The 20,977-nt window shown below is 43.9% G+C and overlaps 1 protein-coding gene across 1 annotated transcript in view; it reads left to right on the forward strand.

Annotated features, from left to right (window-relative positions):
- Positions 1 to 20,977, forward strand: part of LOC142747978 (uncharacterized) — a 66,482-nt gene that overhangs the window by 38,031 nt on the left and 7,474 nt on the right. Inside the window, exons 6-7 of the mRNA XM_075855093.1 lie at positions 7,364 to 7,387; positions 14,530 to 14,696. Of these exons, the coding sequence (XP_075711208.1) occupies positions 7,364 to 7,387; positions 14,530 to 14,696 (191 nt within the window). The remainder of the gene's footprint in view (positions 1 to 7,363; positions 7,388 to 14,529; positions 14,697 to 20,977) is intronic.

The raw sequence follows: 20,977 nt of genomic DNA on the forward strand, positions 1-20,977 counted from the left end.
TATAGAAAGGCACCCCCCCACACACAAATCTATCCAAGTAATTACAGCCGGACGTTCTGACTTTCTGCTGAGTTCAGCGGCCCAGCGCGGATGGCATGATGCAGTGACGTAATCGCGCTAGGCTGCTGACGTCAATAGCGTGCTCTTGGACTGTTGTAGACCGCAGGCCTAAACCAGTCTGTGGTCTACGACAGAAAACGGTGGGGCAGGGAGCCAACGGCCCAGGGCTGGCTGGCATATTTTAGCCTGGAGGCAAGCACACAGAACTTTCCTAAGAGTAGTGGCCCATTTTGGGGGCATTGTGCAATTGCTGAGTTTGTCCTCCCTAACACCACCGCTATAGAACTGCTTCATGTCAATGGAAAAACCTTCCACCAGAGGAAAAAATGTTTCCCAGTGGTGGAGTAAAAGAAAGCTTCAACCGAGCCTGGGACCTCGTATTCTGCCATGTGGAAAATTTTTTCCCTCTGGCGAAAGACTTTTCAATTGACAGGTAGCAGAGTCTGAAGGGGAATTATTATATTTTTTTACCTCTAAATTCTATTGCATTGCAGGGGAGAAGGAAAGTGTATATTTTTTTATTTTTCATACTTTTTTCTTTTCCCGGTTGGTTCCAATGGACCGTTTGGACTACGCCGTAGATTTATTTGACTACTTTGATGATCTATGTTTTTCTTTTTTTAAATAAAATGATGAAAGTGGGTTGTGTGAGGGAGTTTTTTTTTCAATTAAAAAATGTTTCTTACGTCCATGTGTTTTTTTAATACATTATTACCGCCAGTGTAATGGCTGCTATGTGATTGACAGCATCCATTACTAAGGCTGGGGCTTACTTTTAACCAGTAAAAAGGCTAGCAACAACCTCCCATTATTACCCTGGTACCCAACGCCACCAGGGGTACCGGGAAGAGTCGGGTACAATCCAATACCTGAACATATGAAGCGACGGCCGGGCACCGTCATCCCTTCAGATGGTTGGGTCCTGGATCGTACCTGGCTCTTCCTGGTACCCCTGATAGCGGTGGGTACCGGGGTAATAATGGGAGGTTGGTGCTAGCCTTTTTACTGGTTAACAGTAAGGGTATGTGCACACACACTAATTCCGTCCGTAATTGACGGACGAATTTCGGCCGCAAGTCCCGGACCGAACACAGTGCAGGGAGCCGGGCTCCTAGCATCATACTTATGTACGATGCTAGGAGTCCCTGCCTCGCTGCAGGACAACTGTCCCGTAGTGTAATCATGTTTACAGTACGGGACAGTTGTCCTGCAGCGAGGCAGGGACTCCTAGCATCGTACATAACTATGATGCTAGGAGCCCGGCTCCTTGCACTGTGTTCGGTCCGGGACTTGCGGCCGAAATACGTCCGTCAATTACGGACGTAATTAGTTTGTGTGCACAAACCCTAAGCCCCAGGCTTAGTAATGGATGCTGTCAGACAGCGGCTATTACGAAGACTGTAATAAAGTATAAAAAAAAAAGACATACTATTTTTTTAATTGAAATAAAAACTCCCTCACATAACCCTCTGACCATTTTATTTAAAAAAATGTAGATCATCAAAGTAATCCAACAAATCTACGACGTTGTTCAAATGGTCCAGTGGAACCTGCAAAACAAAACCTAACCAGTATGAAAAATAATAATAATTCTACTCACCTACTGCAGTCTTCTGTCTTCTCCCCTGCGCTGAAATAGAAACTAGAGGTCAATGAACTGTAGTTCCTATTGTGGCGCCCGGGAACTAGAGATCTGGTAGAAATATTAATCGTTATTAATAATTCTGACGCATCTGGGAGGTCCCGTGCACCAGAAAATGCTAATGCAGGGACTCCTAAAGTGACAGAAGAGTCCCTGTATTAGCTACGTGACCGGAGTTACTAGCAGTCACACTGAAGTGTTAGGTAAGGGCTTATTCAGACGAACGGGATATACATCCGTGCAACGCGCGTGAAAATCGCACGGACCTATATTAGACTCACGACATGTCCGTTCTTTGTGCGTATTCCGCACATCACGCACCCATTGAAGTCAATGGGTGCGTGAAAACCACGCATGTCACACGGAAGCACTTCCGTGTGACGCGCGTGATTCGCGCAACAGCAGTGAAAAGTATGAATGAAAACAGAAAAGCACCACGTGCTTTTCTGTTTACAAACATACAAACAGAGTGTCATAATGATGGCGGCTGCGCGAAAATCACACAGTCACGCATCATATGGTGATGACACACGGAGCTGTTAAGTGCCTTTTGCGCAGGCAAAACGCACACGCTCGTCTGAATCTGGCCTAAGGCTGGGTTCACACGACCTATTTTCAGACGTAAACGAGGCGTATTATGCCTCGTTTTACGGCTGAAAATACGGCTCCAATACGTCGGCAAACATCTGCCCATTCATTTGAATGGGCTTGCCGACGTACTGTGCCGATGACCTGTCATTTACGCGTAAAATTACTGCCTCGTCAAAGAAGTGCAGGACACTTCTTTGAAATGTAATTTGAGCCGTTTTTCATTGAATTCAATGAAGAACAGCTCAAGATTACGGGCGTCAATGACGCCTCGCAAAATTCGAGGAGGAGCATTTACGTCTGAAACAGTCTATGATTTCAGAGGTAAAAGGAAGCTAGCGTGTGCACATACCCTGAGAGTGTGGGGCAGGAGGAGGCAGCAATTCAAATGAATTGACGGGCATTCACAGCAGGCAGGGCCTGGCAATTCATTTCAATTGACAGACAACTCCTGCAATGACTGCAGTGGCTGTCGCTCTTAGATAAAATGGCGCCCGTCTTCCCCCTAGAAGCGAGGGTTGCTGTGGGTCTCTGTGAACCGTACATGCCACAGAGCACAGTTCAAAGCTAAAATGGCTCCAGCAGGAGATAGGAAAGTAGGGATGGGAGCCGACCCTATGCCCTGAGTGCGCCATATAGCACCTGTGTATGCGTCATGCAGAAACATATATACAGATGCTAATAAAGATGGCTGCCCCCATCTTTATTAGTACAAATATATGAATAAATACAGTTACATTAGGGAACATTAAAATAGTTAGAAAAAATAGGCTCATAACTTAAAACACAAAAAAAATACAAAAAAAACTTTCCTTAAGGGTATGTTCACACTGAGTTTTTTGCAGGCAAAAAATTCTGCCTCAAAATTCAGTTTGGTATTTTGAGGCAGATTTTGAGCTGCCTGCACGCCGTTAGCCGTGCTTTTCACTCGTGCCCATTGAGCGCAACGGGCAAAAACGCAGCGAAATAGACTTTCTCTGCCCCCCATTGATATCAATGGGAGGAAAGAGACATAAACGCCCAAAGATAGGGCATGTCACCGCTCGTGGGAAAAAAAAGCCTCTGCCTCCCATTGAAATCAATTTCGACCGTTTTTTGGCGCGTTTTCCGACTCTGTTTCCACGTCAAAAAAACTCTTTGTGAACTGACCCTTAGGCTATGTTCACACGGTGTATTTTGACGAGTTTTTTTACGCGGAAACCGCGTCGCAAAACTCGGCAAAAACGGCCCGAGAACGCCTCCCATTGATTTCAATGGGAGGCGTCGGCGTCTTTTTCCCGCGAGCAGTAAAACTGCCTCGCGGGAAAAAGAAGCGACATGCCCTATCTTCGGGCGCTTCCGCCTCTGACCTCCCATTGCCTTCAATGGGAGGCAGAAAAAAGCGTATTTCGCGCTGTTTTATGCCCGCGGCTCTCAATGGCCGCGGGCGAAAAACGGCGCGAAAATCGGCGTGCAGGGAGAGGAAAATCTGCCTCAAAGTTCCAAACGGAATTTTGAGGCAGATATTCCTCCCCCAAAATACTCCGTGTGAACATAGCCTTAAAGTGTAATTAAACTTTGAATAAAACCTTTGACATGTCATAGTAATATTTCAGAAGTTTTGATCATTGGGGGTCTGAGCACTTAGCATTCCCCGATCGCTAAAACGAAACAGCAAAAGTGCTCAGGTGAGCGTTGTGCCGCTTCGTTTCTTATTGGCTTTCGTGTGTGTGTGTGTGTGTGTGTATATATATATATACATACACATATTGCGCACACACGCATATACGTACGTACGTACGTACATGCATACATACATACGTTACACGCACACACACACACACACACACACACACAAACACACACACACACACTATGGCTTCATGCACACGATCGCACTGGTTAGTTGTGCATTGGTGTATCATTAGGATTCACGGATCCACAACAATTCACCATTATTGGCAAATCCGGACCGTAAAATTACTTGTCTTGAGTTTTTGCGGTCCGGATTTGCAGCCCCCATACGGATCAGTGTAAACCACGGTCGTGTGCATAGGGCCATAGAAATGAATGTATCCGCAATGTATCCGCAAATATGCGGATAAATTACAGCTGAGAAAAAACGGTCATGTGCATGAGGTCATACTGTACATCTGATACATACACAAATATATATATATATATATATATACACACACACTCAATAGACACACATACATTGCACATACAGTACACACTACACATACAGTACAGACATTACATCCTCACATATATATATATACATACATTACGCATACAGTACACACATTACATAAAGTACACAGTACACATACCTTTTGTGCAGGCTGCTGCCTATATGGATCTTCTCTCAATGTGCAGGGAGACTCCAGAGAAAATCAAGAAGAGATGGTGAGTCCATGGCAGGATTTGCCGAGCCTCTTCATGCCGGCAGCAGTGCAGTGCAGACACACTGCACGCTGCCCGCTCCATCCCGACACTGAGCCGGATCATATTACAATAGGGACAGGAGAGTGGAGAGCAGCGGGGGAAGTCAGGGGAGGGGGGTTATTAAGGTGGCACAGGAGGGATGTTCTCCTAAGGAGGCAGCACATCTTGCAGCTGCTAATAAGTGGTGGAAACGTCGACCAGCAGCTCTGTAATGCCGCCCCCTCTGACACTCTGCAGTGTGCCGCCTGAAGCCGGAAGCTCAACTCGCCTCATGGTAGGTGCGGCCCTGGGTGGAGATGTATGTACAGTAACAGTATAAGGGGTGGAGGTGTATGTATAGTGACAGTATAAGGGGTGAAGGTGTAAGTATAGTGACAGTATAAGGGTGGAGGTGTATGTATAGTGACAGTATAAGGGGTGGAGGTGTATGTATAGTGACAGTATAAGGGTGAAGGTGTAAGTAAAGTGACAGTATAAGGGGTGGAGTTGTATGTATAGTGACAGTATAAGAGGTGGAGGTGTATGTATAGTTCCAGTATAAGGAGTGGAGGTGTATGTATAGTGACAGTATAAGGGGTGGAGGTGTATGTATAGTGACAGTATAAGGGTGAAGGTGTAAGTAAAGTGACAGTATAAGGGGGTGGAGGTGTATGTATAGTGACAGTATAAGAGGTGGAGGTGTATGTATAGTTCCAGTATAAGGAGTGGAGGTGTATGTATAGTGACAGTATAAGGGGTGGAGGTGTATGTATAGTGACAGTATAAGGGTGAAGGTGTAAGTAAAGTGACAGTATAAGGGGGTGGAGGTGTATGTATAGTGACAGTATAAGAGGTGGAGGTGTATGTATAGTGACAGTATAAGGGGTGAAGGTTTAAGTATAGTGACAGTATAAGGGGTGGAGTTGTATGTATAGTGACAGTATAAGGGGGTGGAGGTGTATGTACAGTGACAGTATAAGGGGTGGAGGTGTATGTATAGTGACAGTATAAGGGGTGAAGGTGTAAGTATAGTGAAAGTAGGATCATATTACAATAGGGACAGGAGAGTGGAGAGCAGCGGGGGAAGTCAGGGGAGGGGGGTTATTAAGGTGGCACAGGAGGGATGTTCTCCTAAGGAGGCAGCACATCTTGCAGCTGCTAATAAGTGGTGGAAACGTCGACCAGCAGCTCTGTAATGCCGCCCCCTCTGACACTCTGCAGTGTGCCGCCTGAAGCCGGAGGCTCAACTCGCCTCATGGTAGGTGCGGCCCTGGGTGGAGATGTATGTACAGTAACAGTATAAGGGGTGGAGGTGTATGTATAGTGACAGTATAAGGGGTGAAGGTGTAAGTATAGTGACAGTATAAGGGTGGAGGTGTATGTATAGTGACAGTATAAGGGGTGGAGGTGTATGTATAGTGACAGTATAAGGGTGAAGGTGTAAGTAAAGTGACAGTATAAGAGGTGGAGGTGTATGTATAGTTCCAGTATAAGGAGTGGAGGTGTATGTATAGTGACAGTATAAGGGGTGGAGGTGTATGTATAGTGACAGTATAAGGGTGAAGGTGTAAGTAAAGTGACAGTATAAGGGGGTGGAGGTGTATGTATAGTGACAGTATAAGAGGTGGAGGTGTATGTATAGTGACAGTATAAGGGGTGAAGGTTTAAGTATAGTGACAGTATAAGGGGTGGAGTTGTATGTATAGTGACAGTATAAGGGGGTGGAGGTGTATGTACAGTGACAGTATAAGGGGTGGAGGTGTATGTATAGTGACAGTATAAGGGGTGAAGGTGTAAGTATAGTGAAAGTATAAGAGGTGGAGTTGTATGTATAGTGACAGTATAAGAGGTGGAGGTTTATGTATAGTGACAGTATAAGGGGTGAAGGTGTATGTATAGTGACAGTATAAGGGGTGGAGGTGTATGTATAGTGACAGTATAAGGGGTGGAGGTGTATGTATAGTGACAGTATAAGGGGTGGAGGTGCATGTATAGTGACAGTATAAGGGGGTGGAGGTGTATGTATAGTGACAGTATAAGAGGTGGAGGTGTATGTATAGTGACAGTATAAGGGGTGGAGGTGTATGTATAGTGACAGTATAAAGGGTAATTGTCCTTTACAGCAGCCGGCTGACACTGAGCAGTACCATGTCATTTATTTCATGTGTTGCAAACATAGAAACTATTGAGGTGTCTTTCAAAACTAATATGCAATCGTGGGAGTTTTTTTCCTCCTTTACAAATGTCTTCCTATTTAATGGGGTCACTGATAGCGGCGGCGTTCAGGGGCATTGATGACCACACTAGCCAAACACTAAGAGAGCAGAGGATAATGGGTGAACTTTCGACCATCGGTTCAGTTTCCCCCTAATGTGTTGTGGTACAGATGTAGTAAAGAATGGCGTGATATCACACAACTAAGGCCTTATAGAAAGTCCCGCTAAAGTTTCTTGCCGCTTTGTAATTAAAGCGTTAAGAGTCAAGTTGAAGACTGCTCCATCTGTATGTGTGATGTGTGGGTGGAGCTACGTCCTTCAGGATGATGATCTCCTTCCCTCGAGGTTTCTCCCTTTATACTGAGCTCTAGGTGATAAGACTATTTATCCGTGTATATAATATTCTCAGATTATTTCATTAATTTCATGTTTTTTTCTTATCTTTCTGCAGGTTCTCAAGTCCTGAACGTCGAAAGTGAGTTGTAAATTATATAAATAATGGCACCATATATACTGTGCCCCTGAATAATGATGTATACTATGCACACTGATAATGGCACTAAATACTGTACACAAACTGTAAGTAATCTCACCATATACTGTATTTATCAATAATACCGCCTTATACAGTACACCAATAATACCACCATATACAGTACACCAATAATGCGCCATATAACGTACACCAATACCGCCATATACAGTACACCAATAATGCCGCCATATACAGTAAACCAATAATTCTGCCATATAGAGTACATCAATAATACCACCATATCCATTACACCAATAATACTGCTGATATCCAGTACATCAATAATGCCACCATATACAGTACACCAATAATACCACCGTATACAGTACACCAATAATACCACTGTATACAGTACACCAATAATACCACCATATACAGTACACCAATAATACCGCCATATACAGTACATCAATAATACCGCCATATACAGTACACCAATAATACCACCATATACAGTACACCATTAATGCCACCATATACAGTACACCAATAATACCACCATATACAGTACACCAATAATACCACCATATACAGTACACCATTAATGCCACCATATACAGTACACCAATAATACCACCATATACAGTACATCAATAATACCACCATATACAGTACACCAATAATACCACCATATACAGTACACCAATAATACCACCATATACAGTATATCAATAATACCGCCATATACAGTACACCAATAATACCACCATATACAATACACCAATAATACTGCTGATATCCAGTACATCAATAATGCCACCATATACAGTACACCAATAATACCACCGTATACAGTACACCAATAATACCACTGTATACAGTACACCAATAATACCACCATATACAGTACACCAATAATACCGCCATATACAGTACACCAATAATACCACCATATACAGTACACCATTAATGCCACCATATACAGTACACCAATAATACCACCATATACAGTACACCAATAATACCACCATATACAGTACACCAATAATACCACCATATACAGTACACCATTAATGCCACCATATACAGTACACCAATAATACCACCATATACAGTACATCAATAATACCACCATATACAGTACACCAATAATACCACCATATACAGTACACCAATAATACCACCATATACAGTATATCAATAATACCGCCATATACAGTACACCAATAATACCACCATATACAATACACCAATAATACTGCTGATATCCAGTACACCATTAATGCCACCATATACAGTACACCAATAATACCACCATATACAGTACACCAATAATACCACCATATACAGTATATCAATAATACCACCGTATACAGTATACCAATAATACCACCTTATACAGTACATCAATAATACCGCCATATACAGTACACCAATAATACCGCCATATACAGTACACCAATAATACTGCTGATATCCAGTACACCATTAATGCCACCATATACAGTACACCAATAATACCACCATATCCAGTACACCAATAATACCGCTGATATCCAGTACACCAATAATGCCACCGTATACAGTACACCAATAATACCACCATATACAGTACACCAATAATACCACCATATACAATACACCATTAATCCCACCATATAAAGTACACCAATAATACCACCGTATACAGTACACCAATAATACCACCGTATACAGTACACCAATAATACCACCATATACAGTACACCAATAATACCACCATATACAGTACACCAATAATACCACCGTATACAGTACACCAATAATACCACCGTATACAGTACACCAATAATACCACCGTATACAGTACACCAATAATACCACCATATCCAGTACACCATTAATGCCACCATATACAGTACACCAATAATACCACCATATACAGTACATCAATAATACCACCATATCCAGTACACCAATAATACCGCTGATATCCAGTACACCAATAATGCCACCGTATACAGTACACCAATAATACCACCATATACAATACACCATTAATCCCACCATATACAGTACACCAATAATACCACCGTATACAGTATACCAATAATACCGCCATATACAGTACACCAATAATACCACCATATACAGTACACCATTAATGCCACCATATACAGTACACCAATAATACCACCGTATACAGTACACCACTAATACCACCATATACAGTACAACAATAATACCACCATATACAGTACATCAATAATACCACCATATACAGCACACCAATAATACCACCATATACAGTACACCAATAATACCACCATATACAGTATATCAATAATACCACCGTATACAGTATACCAATAATACCACCTTATACAGTACATCAATAATACCGCCATATACAGTACACCAATAATACCGCCATATACAGTACACCAATAATACTGCTGATATCCAGTACACCATTAATGCCACCATATACAGTACACCAATAATACCACCATATCCAGTACACCAATAATACCGCTGATATCCAGTACACCAATAATGCCACCGTATACAGTACACCAATAATACCACCATATACAGTACACCAATAATACCACCATATACAATACACCATTAATCCCACCATATAAAGTACACCAATAATACCACCGTATACAGTATACCAATAATACCACCGTATACAGTACACCAATAATACCACCATATACAGTACACCAATAATACCACCATATACAGTACACCAATAATACCACCGTATACAGTACACCAATAATACCACCGTATACAGTACACCAATAATACCACCGTATACAGTACACCAATAATACCACCATATACAGTACACCAATAATACCACCATATACAGTACACCAATAATACCACCATATACAGTACATCAATAATACCGCCATATACAGTACACCAATAATACCGCCATATACAGTACACCAATAATACCACCATATACAGTACACCATTAATGCCACCATATACAGTACAACAATAATACCACCATATACAGTACATCAATAATACCACCATATACAGTACATCAATAATACCACCATATACAGTACATAAATAATACCGCCATATACAGTACACCACTAATACCACCATATACAGTACTCCAATACCTCCATATACAGTACACCAATACCACCATATACAGCACACCAATAATGCACCATATACAGCACACCAATAATGCACCATATACAGCACACCAATAATGCCGCCATATACAGTACACCAATAATGCCGCCATATACAGTACACTAATAATGCCTCCATATACAGTACACCAATAATACCACAATATACAGTACACCAATACCACCATATCCAGTACACCAATAATACCACCATATACAGTACACCAATAATACCGCCATTTACAGTACACCAATAATACCGCCATATCCAGTACACCACTAAAACCGCCATATACAGTACACCACTAATACCGCTGATATCCAGTACACCAATACCGCCATATACAGTACACCACTAATACCACCATATCCAGTACACCAATACCGCCATATACAGTACACCATTAATACCGCCATATACAGTACACCAATAATACCGTCATATATAGTACACCAATAATACCACAATATACAGTACACCAATAATACCACCAGATATATTACACCATTACCGCCATATACAGTACACCATTGCCGCCATATACAGTATACCAATAATACCACCATATACAGTACATCAATAATACCACCATATACAGTACACCAATAATACCACCGTATACAGTACACCAATAATACCACCATATACAGTACACCATTGCCGCCATATACAGTATACCAATAATACCACCATATACAGTACATCAATAATACCACCATATACAGTACACCAATAATACCACCATATACAGTACACCAATAATACCATGATATACAGTACATCAATAATACCACCATATACAGTACACCAATAATACCGCCATATACAGTACACCACTAATACCGCCATATCCAGTACACCACTAATACCGCCATATCCAGTACACCAATAATACCACCGTATATAGTACACCAATAATACCACCATATACAGTACACTAATAATACCGCCATATACAGTACACCAATAATACCACCATATACAGTACACCAATAATGCCACCATATACAGTACACCATTGCCGCCATATACAGTATACCAATACCAAAATATACAGTACATCAATAATACCACCATATACAGTACACCAATAATACCGCCCTATACAGTACACTAATAATACCGCCATATACAGTACACCAATAATACTGCCATATACAGTACACCAATAATACCGCCATATACAGTACACCAATAATATCGTCATATATAGTACACCAATAATACCACAATATACAGTACACCAATAATACCGCCATATACATTACACCAATAATGCCACCATATATAGTACACCAATAATACCGCCATATACAGTACACCAATAATATCGTCATATATAGTACACCTATAATACCACAATATACAGTACACCAATAATACCGCCATATACAATACACCAATAATGCCGCCATATAGAGTACACCAATAATACCACCATATACAGTACACCAATAATACCACCATATACAGTACACCAATAATAACACCATATAAAGTACACCAATAATACCACCATATACAGTACATCAATAATACCGCCATATACAGTACACTAATAATACCGCCATATACAGTACACCAATAATACCACCATATACAGTACACCAATAATACCGCCATATACAGTACACCAATAATACCACCATATACAATACACCAATAATACCGCCATATACAGTACACCAATAATACCACCATATACAGTACACCACTAATACCGCCATATACAGTACACAAATAATACCACCATATACAGTACACCAATAATACCACCGTATACAGTACACCAACAATACCACCATATACAGTACACCAATAATACCACCGTATACAGTACACCAATAATACCACCATATACAGTACACCAATAATGCCGCCATATACAATACTACAATAATTCCGCCATAACCTGTATACATACATAATACCGCCCTACATGCTGTAATAATTCCTCCATATATAAATATATAAATATTAATGCTATATACTGGACATACTAATAAAATAAATAATAATGGCACAATATATACTGTACACCTAAATGATGTATACTACACACACTGATAATGCCACTAAATACTGTACACATATTGTAAGTAATACCAGAGTTTTTGGGTAGAGGGAAAGAGGAAAAGGGGCAAGAACAATCAATCTTATGTCGTCTTCAATTATTTTATTGATACCGACAGAGTATAGGGAGAGGAAAATATAGTGCAATGTCCCCTGAAATTGCACTGTGATATTTTATATTTTATATTTTCAGTATTCTTATTTATGACAACTGTGTTTTTGTTCCAGTATTCTTATTTTATACAACTATATTTCCAGGCCCATCGATTGGAGACACCATTCTATGTGAATGGCTGTGTCCACTACAATGGGAAAAGGAGGGAGTGCTCATTGACGCTGTATTAACATAACTAAATTGTTATGCTGAAATAATAAACGGCTATGCCGTATCAGGCAGACCAGCATGGGCCTGTATTCTCCCAGCTGTGGTTAGATGTAGCGAAACAGCCGCTTGTCAGCTGTGACAGCGATGCTGCTCCACCGTTTTCTTATTAGGCAGCGAGATCAGAGCCACAAGCAAGGATGTTACTTGCGGTGGTTCTAGCTGCTCAGCTCTACTCAACGAACCCTTCAATTTTGCCTGTTTCCTCTAAATATACGATTTTTTCTGTTGAAAACTGAACACCCCCTGTATAATGGGAATTTATGGGTTAATAGAGAGAAGATGTATTTGATTTCTGCTCCTCTTTCAGTCCATAAAGTAAACCAATAATGCCGCATTAACCTGTACACCAATAATACCACCATATACAGTACACCAATAATACCGCCATATACAGTACACTAATAATACCGCCATAACCTGTACACATACATAATACTGCCCTATATGCTGTATACATAAATATTACCTAAATACTGCACGTATAAATAAAGCCACTATATACTGTACGTATAAATAATTGCACCATATGCAGCATATATAAATGTTACCGCCATATACTGGACATACTAATAAAATGAATCTACAGTGAAATATAAACCCTCCGGAAATCTCTGCCCTAATATCTGGATACTTACTTACACATAGTCTAAGTGTAAAGGATCTGCCTGACACAGCTTCTGTGTCGACGCCCGTGGTTAATAGTCTGCATCTGTTCCTAGGTCTGCTAGAGTGACTCGATCTGCTACCACTCAGGCTGGTAGGCTGAGGAGTGGGAGAGCCTATCGCAGCCTGGCCAGACGGTTCTAGCTCCCGCCCTTGGTCTGCTTGTCCTTTGCCTGTGATTCTCTCTTGTTTCCTGGCTCTGCTGTTCCTGCTGTTACCATTGACTGACTACTCTCCTGCTCTGCATTTGTTACCACGTACTCTCCTGGTTTGACTCGGTTCGTCCACTACTCTGTTGCTCACGGTGTTGCCGTGGGCAACTGCCCCACTTCCCCTGCTTTTGTGTACCCTTGCCTTGTTTGCCTGTCGTGCACATATTGAGCGTAGGGACCGTCGCCCAGTTGCACGCCGTCGCCTATGACGGGCTGTGCTATTAGGCAGGGACTGAGTGGCGGGTAGATTAGGGCTCACCTGTCTGTCTCCCTATCCTGACATTACACTAAGGTCCACACCCTGTCCTCTCCAAACATCTCTGTCCTAATGTCCCGATTCGTCCCCACACACAATCTCACAAAAACTTCTTCCTGTAGCATTCTGGAATCTGGGAGGGGTCTTAATTTTCTGGTCCATGAATAGAATAAGAAAACGTCCATGATGTGTACCCTGAAATGACCCATTAGATGATATCTGACTTGACCGAGAGTGAGATTTCCTGGGAGCTCATTCATTGCCGGGGATGTGTTGACGTCTTTCCTCCAAGTCCGCGTCTGTTTATTTGCGGCCTCCGTTGCTCTTCTGTGTAATGTGAAGGCAGGACCTCTGAGATCCTGGGCCTGGTAACTAACGCATCACCTCCTTGTGTTTCCAGAAAATGCAGAAGACGCCTTTGATTACTGTCCCCCAACGTGGCATCAGATTGGTGAGCTGTGTTATTTCTTCTCCAGTCAGAAGAAAGTGAGGATTGATGCTGAAGAAGACTGCTCTCAGAGATCAGCCTCCCTGGCACGAGTAGAAGTCGAGAACTCCATCCTGACGGTGAGAGAAACTGAACTCCTCAACATCATACAAGGGTCAATCTATGATAGGGGTCGCAATGGAGTAAGAAAACATCACATTAAGATGTATTGTCAGAGTAAATATCCATCTTCTACAGTACCAACATACTCCAGAGCTGTACTGACTATTCTGCTGGTGGAGTCACTGTGTACATACATTACTTATCCCGTACTGATCCTGAGTTACATCATGTATTATACTCCAGAGCTGCACTCATTATTCTGCTGGTGGAGTCACTGTGTACAAACATTACATTACTTATACTGTACTGATCCTGAATTACAGTACATCTTGTATTATACTCCAGAGCTGCACTCAGTATTCTGCTGGTGGAGTCACTGTGTACATACATTACATTACTTATCCTGTACTGATCCTGAGTTACATCCTGTATTATACTCCAGAGCTGCACTCACTATTCTGATGGTGGAGTAACTATAATTACATTGCATTACTTATCCTGTACTGATCCTGAGTTACATCCTGTATCTCTTTATTTTATATAAATGTACAAAACATATCATACTCCATAAACAAAACAACTTCTTACACCATACACATTACTATACACATTACTATACACAGAAACAAGCCAGACCTGGCCACATACCACCCACGCGTCAGATATTCCCTCATTAACATACCATATTATAACAAGAAATAAAACATATACCGACCTTATCAACCAGGGGCCAATCACTGATACACAAGAAAGAAATAATAATAACAAAAACAACAACAACATTACAAATAATAAACTAATAATAATGTAATAACTGAAACCATCTCTAATATAGACTATTACATATATATATATATTTTTTTATTATTATTATTTTTTTATTTTTTTCACACAACTACTACCTAACTCTCCCTAACCATCCTTATCTACCCCTCACCACCCTAGCCAGCATCTCGCCTCATGTCCTCCCATGTCCGCATAGTCCAGATGCTTGCCCCTCCACCACACCCTACACCCCAGCCCAACCTCTCGCCCCATGTCTTCCTCATGTCCGCATAGTCTAGGGTTGGGCTAGGCACACACCCCACCCCCCAACCCCCCTCCCAACCTATATTTTCCCCCATCTAACCCTAATCTAACAGTTTTTATTATATACAAAACTACAATCACCACAAATATATACAATTTACCACAGCAATCCTATCCAATCCATACCCGAAAGCACCAAGTCCGGCCGCTTGTAAGCCTTTCTTTCTGTCAACTCAAAAAAAACAAAAATTCTACTGTTTCATGCCAGCCCACCACCAGAGAGAGGGAAGGGGAGAGCTCCCCCCAGCACCCCCCCCCCCAGAGGCCGAGGTCCACGCCCACCGACGCACCATCCCTGTTGCTTGCCCTATCGACTTGCCCTACTGTTAGCCCTCCAACTTGCCTTGCAGAAAAAACTAACTCTATGCTGACCCTCCCTTTCCCTATCCTGACCCTATTGTTTACTTTAAGTTGCCCCGGAGGAGCGCAGCCCCCACCACCAGTGGAGCACCGGCGACGACCCCCCCTCCCCCTCATGGAAACCAACACATTAGGGCACCCTTAAGGAGAAGCCCCTCCACAGGCGAGAGGCTCTAGATGCACCCAATCTTCCGACTTCCAAAGATTTAACCTTCACCAGGTCACCCAGGATGTTGCTAACGACCTCTTCCTTGAGAAGGATTTTGCGTTGATACTAAGCACCGTGCATTCCATATAAAGTGCCTAACTACTATGCTAACTAAAAACATAGTGCACCGGTCCTTTCCACCAAGGTCTCTGAACACCCCATAAGCCCAATCAGCATAAGAGAGGCTGGTTAGGCCAGGCCAACCTATGGAGGCCCCTACCCTTTTGTGTACCTCTGTATTAAAGGGGCAATAAAGCAGAAAATGCTCCATGCTTTCCAGCATTCCGCCGCACTCCTCCCGGGGGCAACCCCTATCATCAGAGTTCCTGCACTTTAGATTGCCCCTCACATACAGTCTCCCATGGAAGCAACGCCAAGCCAGATCCCAAAACTTCTGGGGAATCCTCTTCGAATTCAAAAGTCTTAATCCCACCCCAAGGTCACTACTTTGGCAGTCTTTGAGCGCCAGGGGCTTCTGGAAGTGGGTCATCAGGACCCTCCTGGCAAAAAAAAATTCTCGACATGGTCCTGATCTCCCACACTCCCAGACCCCACCGACGAACAACCTTCAGTACCAAGGTGGCATAAGCCGGGAAATATCCATGGGGTGTACGCAGGTCTTTCACTTGCCCTCCTGTCTCCCATTCCTGGAAGAAGGGCCGAAACCACCCCCTGCAGGAGGATATCCACCAAGGAGGCCTCTCTTGCCAGAGGTTTGCCAGGTTGATCTTAATAAAGGTGTTCACTAGGGACACCACCGGGTTAACCATACCTAACCCGCCTAGTGTCCTTGGTAGGTAAGTAACCTCCCTCTTGATTAGGTCAAGCCTGCTCCCCCATAACAGCTGGAAGAACAGGCTGTAGACCCGAGTCCAGAGAGGTTCTGGCAGAACGCACACACTGCCCAGGTAATGCAACATGGGCACCAGGTAGGCCTTCGCCAAGTGAACCCTATCCCTCAGGGTTAAGGTATGGAAAAAAGCTCCTTTTTCCGTGTAGCAAAATTTTGCTACACGGAAGCGCCCGAAGAAAGGAGCTTTTTTCCATATCTCGAAAAACTATTCAAAAGACCACGTCGAGGAAACTCCAGGCTTGGAGGTATCCACCGTGGGTCCGCTCCTGAGTCTAGCACAGTGTACCGGAAAGTTTACCAGACGAGCAATTAAGTCAAGTTGTGCTGATGATCCTGCACAACGGAACCAGGTGAGTGGAAAACCATTTCACTGTTAAAAGATATTCAAAAGACCAAATACAATATCTCCCCAGAAGAGCGCCCTTTCTTCTCTTTTTTATATACCCTTTTCCAAGCCTCAGGGTTAAGGACCAACCCTTCCATTGGTCGACCTTCTGGGCAACTAGAGTCAGCCTACTCTCCCAGTTTTTCTTGGGGTAATCACCTGGGCCAAATTCCACTCCTAAAATTTTAGCAGACCCTTGAGGCTCTGGAAGGGTGTCCAGGAGGCCAAAACTAGGACCTCCTCCTCCCAGCCAGAGACTTTTGCACTTATCCCGGTTGATCTTGGACCAAGATGCCAACGATTAACGTTCCACTTCCGACATCACCCATTCTGCCTCCCCTTTCAAGGAGGCAAAGATGGAGACGTCGTCCGCGTACGCAACCACCCTCTGAGCGGCCTCTGGCCCTACCAGGCTGGCCTTGACTCCCGCCAATGGTCCACGATCAATCCTTCTGAGAAAAGGATCGATAGCGAACACATATAGCAAAGGGCTCAAGGGACAACCCTAGCGGACACCAGACCCAACCTCAAAGGGGGTTCCAACCCAACCGTTCACTAGCGCAAAAGTCTCTGCCCCAGCATATAGAGTCTGGAGCCAATTTACAAACCCTTCCGGTAGGCCGTACCTCAGAAGGACCAACCAGAGGTACTCATGATTCACCCGGTGAAAAGCTTTAGCTTGGTCCAAGGACAGAATGTACCCCTCCCACCGACCAGAATTTCCCTGCTCCACTGCCTCTCTGACACTGAGGACAGCACTAAATGTGCTGCGGCCTGGAACAGAGCAATGCTGGACCGGCGAAAGGAGTTGGGATGCAAACTTTACCAGCCAATTAAACAGTACTTTTGCAAGAACCTTTCTGTCTGTATTGAGAAGCGCTATGGGACGCCAATTCTCAATACAGGTCGAGTCTTTACCCTTTGATAAAATGATCAAGGTCGACCTCCTCATTGACATTGGCAAAGTACCCGAGGAAAGGCACTCATTAAACATCTCAGTCAAGAGGGGTACTAGGGTTCCCTTGAAGGTTTTATAGAACTCGGATGTTAAGCCATCCGGCCCTGGAGATTTTATGAGGGCAAGCCCATCAATTGCCAGTCCCACTTCCTCCTCGTTGATCGAATCCATCAAAACACCAAGAGAGGGGTCTACCCCTGGCTCAGGTATGGTTTCAGCCAGGAAAGCCGACATCTCGTCTCGGTTTGGATCTTCCCCAAGAGGTGCGAGTAGAAGGATCTGACGACCTCCAAGATCCCTGATTTGGATCTCTTCAGAGATCCTGTACTATCGATCAGTCCTGTCACAACCTTACGACTCACTGACATCTTACAGTTCCTGTAGGGGTCAGGCGAGCGGTACCTCCCGAAATCACTCTCAAAAACTAAAGATGCGTGCCTATCATACTGACACCTCCTGAGCAAAACTTTCACCCAGGAGATCTCCTCCCCACTACCCCCGGTTGAGACCAGATGTTCGAGTTTCCTCCTCAGTTCCTGATATAGGCGGTACCTACTCATGGAGCTGAGGCTCGAGAGCCTGCGGAAAAATCCTGCCACCCGGCCTTTAGACAACTCCCACCACTCAGACTTAGTACCACTGAGATCCAACAAAGGTACCTGGCTCTGAAGAAAATCCTCAAAGGCCTGTCTTATCTGCGCTTCTTCCAAGAGAGTAGAATTCAGCCTCCATATACCTCTTCCCATCTGGAGGGACTCTGCAATGTTCAAAGAGAAAATAATCATACAGTGATCGGAGAACTGCACCTCAACAACGGACACTGGTGAAGAGATGGCCTCCTCCTTCAAAAAAAACCTGTCTATCCTAGACCTACAACTACCTCTACGATAGGTGAAACCCGAGTGGCCTGGGGTATGCCTGATGTGGATATCCACCAGGCGAGCATCGCTAACTATACTTTTTAATGCTACACTATCATAGGTCAATTTTTTATCTCCGGAACCTCCTCTATCTTGGGGCCTCATGACAGTATTGAAGTCCCCTCCAAAGATAACTTGTCGACCTGAAAAAAGGAAAGGCTTAATCCTCATGAAGAGACTTTTACGGTCCCATTTGCTCTGGGGTCCGTATATATTAATTAATCTTAATTCCTGTTCCCTCATGAGGACATCTAAGATCAAGCACCTCCCCCTTTCTAACTCAATCTTCCATCGGCATGTTACCGGTGCGGTGAAAAGGACCGCTACTCCGCTATAGGGCTCAGCCACAAGAGACCAGTAGGAGGGCCCACGTCACCACTCCCTCCTAGATTTAACGACGTCTGAAAAAAGTGACAGCCTGGTCTCCTACAAAAACAAAATGTCGGCTTCAACTCGGCCAAGAAAATCAAAGGCTGCAAATCTCGCCCTATCTGAATTAATGCTGGCGCCATCATCGATGTTTGAGTTAGACGGCTTTCTTCTTACCAACCCCCCCCCCCCCCCTCTATCTGATGAGGATCCCCCTTCTTTGCCTCGCTTTTTGCAAACTGAGGAGTCCATACTCACCACCCTATTCCCATCTTCATCCCCAAGTTCCGGGTCAACCTCCCCTTCTGGGGACAACGGCCCCTGCAGCATGGGAGGTTCAACGACTCTAGGGTGCCCTACCATGCCCTCCCTCTTAGTATAAGAGGCTGGAACGTCCACAAGAGCATGGTTTCGATCAGTAGAGCGCACCAGGGGGGTACAGGATTTACCTTCCTGGGCTAGGGTGAGGCCAGATGTACTTGGCCCTTGGGTTTTGCCCGGTGTCCTTTTTGCTGTAGGCTGAGTCCTCTCCTCATCCCCCACACTTTCATAGTGGGAGGACTGAGAGTCCCCAGCCCTCTGCTCCCTTTGGGTCCTCCTCATCTCCTCGTTCAATTCGGCCTCCCCAGGGGCATCAGCTTCAGGGGGCATCCAGATCCGAATCAGAGGTCGTCCCAGTTTCCTGGAGCGCCCTCCGCTCCCTCTCCTTCCTTCGCTTTTCCGCCCTTCTCCGGCGAGAAGGGGGACCCTTCTTTGCGTTTTTTCCTTGCCCCTGTGCCCCATCATCTCTGCCCGCACCCTCACCCACGGAGGCCTCCCTCCTTTCATCCTCCGCTGGTTTTGAACAAGCATTGATAACAGAGCGAGGACACTGACTGAATGGGTGACCTAAGTCACCACACAGGTTGCAGCGAATCCAGTCACACGATGCGGCTAGATGACCAATCCCCCCACAATGAGCACACTTCTGCATCTTGCAGCCTGCACTCAAATGTGAGGGGTCGCCACATCGGTGACACAGCTTCGGCTGCCCCTGGTAGAAGACAAGGATCCGATCTCTTCCCAGGAAAGCAGACGATGGTATGTGGGACACCGTCTGTCCTAGATGCCTTAGTTTAACCATGAACATCCAGGCCCCTGACCATATGCCGAACTC

Source organism: Rhinoderma darwinii, chromosome 1 (genome assembly GCF_050947455.1).
Source record: "Rhinoderma darwinii isolate aRhiDar2 chromosome 1, aRhiDar2.hap1, whole genome shotgun sequence".
NCBI classification, from domain to species: domain Eukaryota; kingdom Metazoa; phylum Chordata; class Amphibia; order Anura; family Rhinodermatidae; genus Rhinoderma; species Rhinoderma darwinii.